Genomic DNA, 12,046 nt, shown 5'->3' with positions numbered 1-12,046 from the left:
AACTCCAGTAACGGTGGGGTGGGGTGGGGGGGAAACAGACGCAGTAACTCAGAGGGTCAGGCAGCATCTCTTGAGAACATTGAAAGACAACATTTGGATTGAAGCCCTTCTTCAGACTGATGTACCTATGATCTATCTATGTTCTCCAGAGATGCTGCCTGACCCATTGGGTTACTCCAGCATCTTACTGTAAACCGGCATCTGCAGTTCCTTGTGTATCCAGTAACTAAGCTATTTTTAATCTTCTGGTTTTGTTTCTTTCTGATTCTGTCTTTAGGGATTTGGGCGATTTAATCCGACTGCCAGGTATTTGAAAAAGATGCCATCAGAAATGGAGTCTAGAACATCACTACCTGAAAGCAAACCTGAACGCTCCATAACAGAAGACCACAAACATTTTGACATCTCGGCAAGTGAGAACAATAAACAGGTAAGATAATTGTGTTTATATATCAATGGAATGTAATGAGTAATTTAGTTTATGTTTTAAAGTAACTATCAGTATTCTCTATTACGCAGGTTAGTCCAGACTGCATGCAACATTCAGATTAAGCAAATCAGATTACATTCGATTATCAAAATCTAAAAAATGAGGAAAGAGAGAGATGGATAATTTTTATAATAGAGAATATCATGAGCAGGAGGAGGGGATAAAATGAAGGTATAATAATAAGTGTGCTTGCATTGGAACAGGTGGTTGAATGAGAAAATGGGTACGGAGGGAGATGGAATATTATTATATTGACCATAAGAATGAAGAACTACACTGAGTCAGGACATAAATCCATCTCTGGTTAGGAAGAGCAGAAGTGTAATTCTAAGCAGGGATTGAATATTTTCACAATATTCAACAGGGGATGTTGCCAAGTTGCTTTTGGTAGAAAGTCAAGTCAAGTCAAGTCAATTTTATTTGTATAGCACATTTAAAAACAACCCACGTTGATCAAAGTGCTGTACATCTGATTAGGTACTAAGGAAAAAAAATGAAACGTACAGTAGCACACAAACATAACAGCACATACAAAACAGTTCACAGCGCCTCCTCAATGGGCCTCAAACGCTAGGGAGTAGAAATAGGTTTTGAGCTTGGACTTAAAGGAGTCGATGGAGGGGGCAGTTCTGATGGGGAGAGGGATGCTGTTCCACAGTCTAGGAGCTGCAACCGAAAAACCGCGAAAGAGGTTTATCTGAAAAAAAGTGGGGGGGAAAACAATTTTTATCCAGTTTGCAATTGTTGATGCATGCACAGATGACACGACTTTGAGTATTGGAAAATCCTCACAATGTAGTGTGTACTAGAAACGCAACGCTCAATCCCTGACCCCCTTCACTGCGGTAATGCAGTGGTCGTCTATGCATTTATTTGGGGGGAATACATATTTCCTACTGGTGACGTGAAGCGAAAATATTTTTATACATCAAGGTTCGGAGTGGGAAGTATTGGTAATCATTGATAATTATTCCTAATCATTAAATATGTGGAGGTAATGTAATGGCTTTGTTCCTGTACAATTTAAAGATGTAAACAGTTCCCCTTGTGAAGAGAATAACAAGATCTCTATTGCAAGTGATCTTTGCAAGAGGAGTTGAGTATAGGAGCAAAGAGGTCCTTCTGCAGTTGTACAGGGCCCTAGTGAGACCCCACCTGGAGTACTGTGTGCAGTTTTGGTCTCCAAATTTGAGGAAGGATATTCTTGCTATTGAGGGTGTGCAGCGTAGGTTTACTAGGTTAATTCCTGGCGGGACTGTCATATGTTGAAAGACTGGAGCGACTAGGCTTGTATACACTGGAATTTAGAAGGATGAGAGGAGATCTTATCGAAACGTATAAGATTATTAAGGGGTTGGACACTTTAGAGGCAGGAAACATGTTCCCAATGTTGGGGGAGTCCAGAACAAGGGGCCACAGTTTAAGAGTAAGGGGTAGGCCATTTAGAACTGAGATGAGGAAAAACTTTTTCCATCAGAGAGTTGTGAATCTGTGGAATTCTCTGCCTCAGAAGGCAGTGGAGGCCAATTCTCTGAATGCATTCAAGAGAGAGCTAGATAGAGCTCTTAAGGATAGCGGAGTCAGGGGATATGGGGAGAAGGCAGGAACGGGGTACTGATTGAGAATGATCAGCCATGATCACATTGAATGGCGGTGCTGGCTCAAAGGGCCGAATGGCCTCCTCCTGCACCTATTGTCTATTGTATGGTAATACTGTATCAAGCCTTCACTCCAACTTGAACATTTGACGCTATATTTGTGAAACTAGTCATTCTGCCCAAACGTCAATGAATAAATGTTAAAATATCACTTGCAACAACCAATGACCCCTGAAAACTTTAATAATCTGATGAGAGAAAGAAATTGAGATGTTCCAATTCGTTTACAGGATTTTGAATTGCAAGCATTTGATTTACCAAATCTGGAACCATATCCAGACTGCTTTGTAACTTCAGTTGGAAATGTTCCTAAAACATTGACAACACCTGCACTGGAATCAGCTGAGGAACTTGAATGCAATGAACCTTCAATGCCTGATGAGACAGAGAAGAAAAAACAATGGAAAAAGGAAAAACAGGTAAGTGTTCTCAGAATTCTTCAGTTAAAAAAATAGCAGTTGGAATCTATTAGAAGTTGTCTCTGTACCTTTTACTGAATGATTGGCATAAGTACCATCTCTTTCTGCCGCAAAGCACTCCATGTGCCCTGCAAGCTTTTACAAGTGATACATGTAACTATAAACAGTTTGGAAAAATTGCCATTTTAAATAAAATAATGTTTTGTGTCAGTGGAAATTATCTTTGGTGCTTGCTCAGATAGTAGACCCTGTTTTAACACTCCCATTTGGTGCCTGCTTTTCTCAGCATTGCTGCCACTTCTGTCAACTTGACTGTGCAGGAAATGCTGGGCATAGTAACCATCTTGTCCAAGCCTCAAACTCTCAAACTACTTAATCTATGTCAAAACAACTATGAAACTAAATTAGGGTAAACTTAAACTTTCCATAAACATTGAGTAGGTCAGTGTATTTCAATTTCACATGACTGCTTGAACAAGATTGCTTTTGTGTTTACTTTTCATTTACTGTGCATGTATTTGCAGCAAGACGAGAGTTCAGATGCAAAGGTAAAGTCACAAGATGAGTTTTACGTCTCATTAATTGACTCCAATCGATCCGCAGAACAACCCTGTGCTGAGGTTCAAAATGTGCATGCCCATCGAGGTTAGTATAACACTGTGTTTTTGAAGTTGGAGGATAGAAAGGTTAACATTTTCTGATGCCTCAATTAGAAGGGTGTGCATGGATTCTTTAAAGACATTTTTAACAATTATGTGACTTGAATGAGCTGTTTAAAAAAATAACTGGATAAAAAACATGAGAGAGCTAAATTAGATCAGCATATTAGACCTAATAAAATGTAGATGTTGGAATCTTGAGCAAAAAACAAGGTGCTGGAAGAACTCAGCGGGTCAGGTAGCATCTGCGGAAAGAAATGTGTGGTCATTGCTACAGACTCAACAACCGCTTCGCCAAGCACTTACGCTCTGTCTGCTACAACTGGTCAGAGCTAGAGTTCTTGATTGATAACTCTCTTTCCCATACTGATCTGTCAAGGCTGAATTTGCTTCGTATCTAGATTTATGGGTTTTGAGGTGATTGATGAGAACAATGTGGGAACAGCAGACTCCTCCACAGATGGTGAAGATGGTGCCTACAGGTCTGAGAATGGGTAGTTGGTGAGCTGGTGTGCTCTTATTGCAATTTGTAGGTCTTCCATGTGCTCAATGCACAATGTCAACAATGTTCATTCTACACTTTGAGCAGCAGGAGGTCACAAATCTGGAGAGGAAGCAAGCTCATCCTATTGAACCAAAAACAAGCACTATACCATCAGCTGCAGAGGCCCTCTTCCCTCTGCTCATTATACATTATATGTCATGACGGAGGATTTGGTGCTACTCGCGACTTTAAAATTAAATGTTGATGCCACTGTTTTCATAGTTTTGATGATGTTATAAAGCATTACAATATAAAGCAAATGTTAATAGAATAATGTTAATGAGAAATCTTACAGATCTATCCAAATTGTACATTTATTTTGAGATGCTCGTTATTTCTGCTGTGATTTATAACAGCCATTCCAATCTTATTTTAATATCCATGTACTGGTAACTCGCCTACTTGCTGTAAATATAGTTAGTCTTTGGATTCAGTTAGCTATCCCTCAAAAGGAAGAACGTTGTTTGTAAGCTCTTGTAGATAAGATATTTTTTAAATTGCAGATCACTTAGATATTATGAGTTTATTGTATTCCTAATAGTCTTAGCTAATTGTACATTCATCATTGAATATATATATATTGCAGATGAATCTTTCAAGTCAGGGGAGGTTCAGCCCAGTATAAAAACAGATAATGAGAAAGGTAAACATTAGAAGTGTTGAAAACGCTTTTTTGTTTCATTGCACGAATGCCTTGCATTACATCATTCAATCTAATTCTTCGTTAGCATCCTTGGTCCACTATGCTGCACATCGTGTATATGCATGTGACAAATAAACTTGACTTGACTTGACTTTGGCTAAGAGTGCATTCCATTCCAGGAAAATCCTGCTTCTGGATAAGCTATTTGATGGTTCATAAGTTCTAGGAGCAGAATTATGCCATTCAGCCCATCACATTTACGCCATTCAATCATGGCTGATCTATCTTTCCCTCTCAACCCCATTCTCCTGCCTTCATCCCATAATCTCTGACACTCTTACAAATCACATCTGTCAATCTCTGCCTTAAAAATACCCATTGTTTTGGCTTCCACAGCTTTATGTGGCAATGAATTCCACAGATTCACCACCCCCTGACAAAATAAATTCCTTCCCATCTCCTTTCTAAAGGTGCGTCCCTTTATTCTGAGCCCATGGCCTATGGTCCTAGAATCTCCCACTAGTGGAAGCATCCTCTCCCCATTCTCTTTTATCCGGCCTTTCACTATTCGGTAAGTTTCAATGAGATCATCCTTCTAAACCCCAGTGAGTATAGGCCCAGTGCCTTCTAACGCTCATCATATGTTAGTCCAATCATTCTCGGGATCATTCTCGTAAACCACCTCTGGACCCTCTCGAATGCCAGCACATTCTTCCTCCGAGATGGGGCCCAAAACTTCTTACAATACTCCAAATGGGAGATCAAAGAGAGTACATCACGTTCTATGAGTTTTTCCCACGGTTGACCTGACTGGGAACTTGATGGAAAGTCATAACAGCCATAATTTGGGTGGGTTAGAACAATTGATAGATATGTTATTTGTTTATATCTATGAATTCATGGAAAATGAACACTAATTTAACTCATTTTGAGATGATGTAAGGAAAAGGAACTGAAGGAGGGTCTGAACCCGAAACATCACCTGTACCATCTCTCCAGAGATGCTGCCTGTTCCGCTGAGTTACTCCAGCATTTTGTGTCTACCAAAGGAACTGCAGATGCTGGTTGAAACCAAAGTTAGACACATAATTCTCGAGTAACTTAGAGCATCTAAGTTACATCATTCTCAAGTAACTTAGAGCATCTAAGCGTCAGGCAGCATCTCTGGGAAAATGGAGAGGCGATTTCGGGTAGGGACCCTTCTTCAGACCATTCGTCAAAAACACGAGAATCATAAGGCACAATAAAATTGTGGAATGCCTGAAAGAAAATGTGACTAATATGGTTGGTCTATTGTGGGACCTCATTTACGATCTGATGAAGGAGCACTTTGGAAGCCCAACTTAATATTTGTTAAGGAATCGAAGGTAACCATGGTTGACGCAACAATCAGGTTTGAGAATAATGAACAGTCTCTCACCAAACGCTGGAAAGAGAAAATTTAGAAATATAAACACCTGACAGAACAAGTCAGAGTTAAATCAAAAGGGTAAGACGTCAAATACTTTAGATAGACACAAAAAGCTGGAGTAACTCAGCAGGACAGGCAGTATCTCTGGAGAGAAAGAATGGGTGACGTTTCAGATCGAGACCGTTCTTCAAATATTTTGGCTTTGTTATAGGAGCCAGAGGAAAGTAGGCTAAAGAGAATGATGGTCTTATGAAATATCTCAGAATCAGCCGATTCAAGACATTTGCTTAGTATGTCTCTCACTTTACAACATGGCTGCCACTAGACATTCTCAGAATGTTCATGGACCAGTCAAGAAAATCGAACAGGAACTAACAACCGATGAACAGACACCCACTTTGTAAGGAAAAGAAGACCAAAATGGTCCCCAGAAGGTGGTGCCGGGTAAAAAACAATCCCTCAGACGCGCTTGCAGCAGCCACCAAAGTAAGGAGACTGCAGACTATTTTCTCCAGAGATTGCCGAGTTGCTGAGTTACTCCAGCATCCTGTGTCTATATTTTGTGCTGATGCTGAACTGTGGCTGTATTGTGCTCAGGTTAAATGTTATCAAATAGGGGGTATGTAAATCAGTGAAAGCATTGCAGTGGTAATTAGTATCTGCTTGCAAATTTGAACCCCATATCTGAGGAAGGATGTGCTGGTTCTGGAGAGAGTCCAGAGGAAGTTTATAAGAACCTTGAATGAGTGGGTTAGCATATGATGAACTTTTGACAGCACTGGGCCTCTACTTGCTGGAGTTTAGAAGGTTGAGGGGGGACCTCATTGAAACTTACAGAATAATGAAAGGCATAGATACAGTGGATGTGGAAAGGGTGTTTCCACTGGTGGTAGAGTCTAGGACCAGGGGTCATAGCCTCAGAATTAAAGGGCGCTCTTTTCGAAAGGAGGTAAGGAGGAACTTCTGTAGTCAGAGGGTAGTTAATCTGTGGAACTCATTGCCACAAAAGGGATATTTTTCAGGCAGAGATAGACAAATTCTTGATTAGAAGGGTTATGGAGAGAAGGCAGGAAAATGGGATTAGGAGACAGATCAGCCATGATTGAATGACAGAGTGACTCGATGGGCCGAATGGCCTAATTCTACTCCTATAACTTATGAACTATGCTTCCCATCACCTTCCAAAGTAGGATTAGAAAAAGCCCAGTTACACCCATGGTCTATATACAATTAAATGGACAAAGGAAGAGCAACTTGACTTTGGAAAATTAGTGAATCTGTTTTTGATCTTGATAGCTTTCCAGGAAATTGCTTGTGTAACTAAAAGTTTATGTCAGTATAATTGTTAATGTAATGGTGGAAAAACTGAATTTACTGAAACGGATACTGGTTGATGACTTGCTCTTCTGTAGCCAGTAAATCGCTAGATTTTATTTCTGGACAAAGGGAAAAACGCCATGATGAATATTACTTGCAACAATCGAAGTGAATCTCCAGTGTTTTAACTAAAGTGAATCATTTTTTCCATTCCAAGCAAAAGTTATCTTTCTGATTAAGAAATTTTCACAACCCGTGGGGGAAAGGAGGAAATGGCGAAGAGTAGAGAAAGAGGAAGTACGCAAGAAGCAAAAATACATTTAAATTAGTTCCTAATGGTGAAAAAGTGCAGACGCATTAGTAAATCTAGAAACTTAAAACAACATCTGGAAGTTAGAGGTAATCGAATCATGGGTTTGTTTGTAGGCAGTCAAAACTTGGACAGATTACACATATTAACCCTCTGTTTAATTATGTTCAATTTGAATGAGAAATTACCCAACACAAGGGAGAGAGATTTTAGCTGAGCAGTTGCTGTATAATACCAGGGTATCAGTTAATAAAATATTATTTGTTTTTAAATAGGTTTTGGTTACATTTGTGAAGGTCTACAAAAGGAATCCATGCAGACTGCTACAGGATTATTGTTCAATGATGGCCAGAGGAAGTCTGCCCTGATCTCGCCTGTGTTATCAGGTCAGAGGGAATTTCACTTGGCTGTCAGCTCTTCATCTGCAGCTTTGGGTCCTTCTGCACGCATGGCAGGAGCTCTTCACCGTTTAACATGGCTGCCCGTAAAGAACAAAAGCTACTAATCTTCAATTAATATAAGAGATTTACTGCATGAAGAGTGGAGAAAAGAGAAATGCTGTCTGTGCAAACCATCAGCCTGCAGAGTGTCTTCACAAACCTAGTCTACTCCCCAAAGGACATCTACAGTGCTTACATTGAACTTAAATGACAGCAACAAAAAGTTTATTTTCATCCAACAAAGATATCTGCATGGAAGCCATTGGTGGTCTTGATTCAGTACCACGTAGGTTCTTGATTATTTTTGCATTTCTTTCCATGAAGTGCAGTGGTCGAGGGCTCTTTCACTGGGGTTGGCCTAATTTCTTGTATCCACATTTTTGGAGTAGAAAATGGAAAGTTGATACTACCCATTGAGCCAAAGATGATGCGTTGTGTTCATTTATAAAGCACTTTTCTTCAAATTCTAAGTGCTTCAGTTCCACAATTTTGAGGTGTAACCAGGGTGGCATGGTGGTGCAGTCCATAGAGCTACTATCTCACCGCTCCAGTGACCTGTATTCAATCGTAACTTTAAATGCTATCTGTGTGGACTCTGCATTTCTCTGTTTGGTTTCATGGGTTTCCTTTGGGTGCTCGTGTTTCTTCCTGTATCCCAGACATGCAAATTGTTACATTTATGGCCATTGTAAATTGTCCCTAGTATGTTGATGAATGGTAGAATCTATGGGGAATTAAGTGGAATTTGAAGAGAATAAAATAGAATTAGTGTAAATGTATGCTTGAAGGTCAGCTTAGATTCAGTGAGCCAAAGTGTCCTTTTCTATGCTTATTGCTTTGATGACATTAATAGCAGCAGAGAGGTGAGCAGATTTTTCATTTCAATTGTTGGTTGAGAAAAGGAATTTACCAAACCTGGTACGGAACCTTTTAAGTTTCCTTCAATACAATATTGAATATTTTTCAATGGCTGTAAAGTTCTATGTTTTAGAGGATTTGAAAATATATAAATGAAAATATTTCTTCAGGAGGTGATAACATCCTCTGAAGCTTTGGTGCTTGAGCTTTTGCCATCATGTGGCAGGTGTAAGTGATATGGACCCTTGCCACAAGTCCATTTTTCACTGGTTTCCTTGTATTACAAATTGCTGATTCAGATATTCGTGTTCTGACTTTCAATTTATTCTGCAGCATTTAAAATCAATATTTTCTGAATTGCCAGACCCACAAAATCTAAATGTGAAGCTGCAACTAAGCGTAAGTGGATATGGGAGTGATCTGTGATGCAGACTGAATGCTCTGCATGGGCTGCAACAAATGCATCATTGTCACAATCTAACTTGTGGTACAACCTCGACAAATTTGGTGATTTTATGTGCTTTAGAAAGTTTCTCCTCTCAAATGGAGAGAATATAAGTAGGAGCTGTCGAGTGTTAAAATATAATGTGCGATTAACATTTTTTGAAAGGATATTTCACTGCAACTTCAGCAAAATGTATAAAATTGAAGACAAAAACATCCATTTTATCAATACTATAAATGTCTCATTTTGTATTGGGTCAGTCATTCTCTGCCAGTCCACCATCAGGAGAATTATGAAGGGTGACAGAGCTGATCGGCCATTTTTTGATTGATTTCTGCAGGAAAACCTGGCATCATTTATTAAACGCTCTTGTAGAAAGAGGATGAGGTGGTAATGAGCATTGATTTCCCATGGGGGTGAACGAATAGAAATTTGAGAGTTGTGAGGTTTGAAATAAGATGCAGTGATGTTTTTAAAGCTGTATTTCATCAGGTAGGCTAATTTTGTTTCTCATGACTATCCAAATACATTACTGATTTCAATCATTTTCTATCAGCAATTATTACACTTTTGACTAATGTTTTCAAAGCTCAGGAAAACGTCCTGCATTAGGTGGAACACAAAGAGGTGGCACAGTGGCGTAGCTGTAGAATTGCTGCCTTACAGTGCCAGAGCCCCCAGTTTGATCCTAACTACGGGTGCTGTCCATAAGGAGTTTGTACGTTCTCCCTGTGACTGCGTGGGTTTTTACCGGATGCTCCGGTTTCCTCCCACATTCCAAAGATGTGCGAGTTTGTAGGTTAATTGGCTTCTGTAAATTGTCCCTGGAGTATAGGATAGAAGTAATGTACGGATGATGGTTGGTTGGCGCTGACTCGATAGGCCGAAGGGCCTGTTTCCACTCTGCATCTCTAAACTAACAATATAAAACATTAATTAGACCTCAGCTAGAGAAGTGCATGCAGTACAGGAAAGATGTGATTGTACTGGAAAGGGTGCAAAGAGGATTCACTGCGCTGTTGATTGGAATGGAGCAATGAGGAGAGGTTGAATAGGTTAGGATTAATAGACAATAGATAATAGGTGCATAAGTAGGCCATTCGGTCCTTTGAGCCAGCACCGCCATTCACCGTGATCATGGCTGATCATGCACAATCAGTACCCCGTTCCTGCCTTCTCCCCATATCCCCTAACTCCGCTGTCATTAAGAGCTCTATCCAACTTCCTCTTGAAAACATCCAGCGAACATCTAGATTATTTTCTTTGCAGTGGAGAAGACTGAGGGGAAACCTGATTAAGGTATAAAATAACATTGGGGTGAGGAGGGAGGGTGCATAGAAGAGGTATCTCTAAAGTCTAACCAACAAAGACTTCATTAAAAAGGTATGCATTGATGTTTTAGCCCATATTTATATAATCGTTTTTTCTGGAGAAGTTAGTTTTAAAACATCAAAATTTCATAATTGTTCTCAAATTTAAATTATTTAAATATTTTTCAATTATATAAAATGGATATTTTTCTCTAATTTTATACATCTTTGTTGAAGTTGCTTCGTAAGATAAAATCAGAATTTGTTTTGACAATGTATGTTGATCTTACCAATCGGCATGGTCCTGTGAATGGAACAGATTTAACAAGCTGAATTGAAATAGCAATTTGTATTATATTTACGTGCAATCAATGTACCTACTATCACACATCACTCTCCAAATTCAATGTAATACTGTGAATTTAAATTGCAGAAATTGTTTTCCAATAATTTCCCCAAGCTTCAATTTCCACCCACCTACTTAATATCTCTTTGCCTGCCAGCTGTTCTGGTGTTCCTTTTAAATATACAAGTGCCACTACGTTGCAGCCTTTCAGGTTACAGAGCCTTGCAGAGTCTGCATATACCCAAAAACTTTAGATATGGAGTAAAATTAACACTTAGGGGATTTATATACATAAAGTAAATAAACTATTTTAAAGCACACTTCTTGACACATGCACAGATAATGCAGCTTCATGTTCTAGAAAATTCTGATTGGGACAGTTTTTTTTACCTCCAGCCCTCCCCACCACGACCACCCTCTAACATGAGGGTTGCCTGCAATTGGTGTATTTCATAAAGATCCTTGTACTCACCATTTCATGCAGTTACACTTTCTGAACAATTTTCAGGTGAGGTGTATGCATTTGAATCCTTAATTGATTTCAATCTATTTCTCGTTTGTAGCTGACAATACAAACTATTCAAGGATGGTAGTACAGTAATTGATGCTTCATCAGGATCTCAGGATAAAATTGGTGTAGCAAATGACACTGCTACTCTATATGCTATATGGCTATACTGTTAATGCAAAGAAGGCATACTTCAAATAGCAATTCCTGAGTGAAAAACCTAAAAATTGAAGTTACTTTTTACTCTTGAAATTATTTTCAAATCATTTGTCATTAATAATTATTTTTGAGACTTTTATGTTCCTGATTTAAATTGGTAGCCAGCAATATAATATTCTCTTGGGACCTTTTGATTCATTTGTATGTAAATTAAGAGTTATTTTGCTTTGGTTCTGTAAAATAAGTACTTAGCTGGCAATTGAAAATTCTATACAGAAACATAACTTCCAAATAAATCTCATGAGTGTGTGTGTGCGTGCATTTGTTTGTATGCTAAACTACTTTTTTCGACTTATCTTAGTTCTGAAAAGTTATTGACAGTGCAGTTACATTGTTTTTAAATTTTAATTTCCGTACATCGGAATACTGCCACGTGATAAACCTTAGCATTTAGCGTAGTCACATTTTATCAGCAGCATTGTTAACATTCCCTCAAACTACCAGAAATAGGCATTCATTGCTTTCGAGT

General features: G+C 39.0%; 1 protein-coding gene across 1 annotated transcript in view; it reads left to right on the top strand.

Moving 5' to 3' along the window:
* The window catches only part of LOC144603796 (tudor domain-containing protein 5-like), a 39,546-nt gene extending 31,590 nt beyond the window's left edge, over window positions 1-7,956 (top strand). Inside the window, exons 12-16 of the mRNA XM_078417505.1 lie at window positions 278-430; window positions 2,379-2,567; window positions 3,092-3,212; window positions 4,348-4,413; window positions 7,727-7,956. Coding sequence (XP_078273631.1) covers window positions 278-430; window positions 2,379-2,567; window positions 3,092-3,212; window positions 4,348-4,413; window positions 7,727-7,956 — 759 coding nt within the window. The remainder of the gene's footprint in view (window positions 1-277; window positions 431-2,378; window positions 2,568-3,091; window positions 3,213-4,347; window positions 4,414-7,726) is intronic.
* The last annotated feature ends 4,090 nt before the right edge of the window (window positions 7,957-12,046 follow it).

Source organism: Rhinoraja longicauda, chromosome 21, assembly GCF_053455715.1.
Source record: "Rhinoraja longicauda isolate Sanriku21f chromosome 21, sRhiLon1.1, whole genome shotgun sequence".
Lineage (NCBI taxonomy): Eukaryota > Metazoa > Chordata > Chondrichthyes > Rajiformes > Arhynchobatidae > Rhinoraja > Rhinoraja longicauda.
This window is presented reverse-complemented; position numbering and strand designations above follow the sequence as displayed.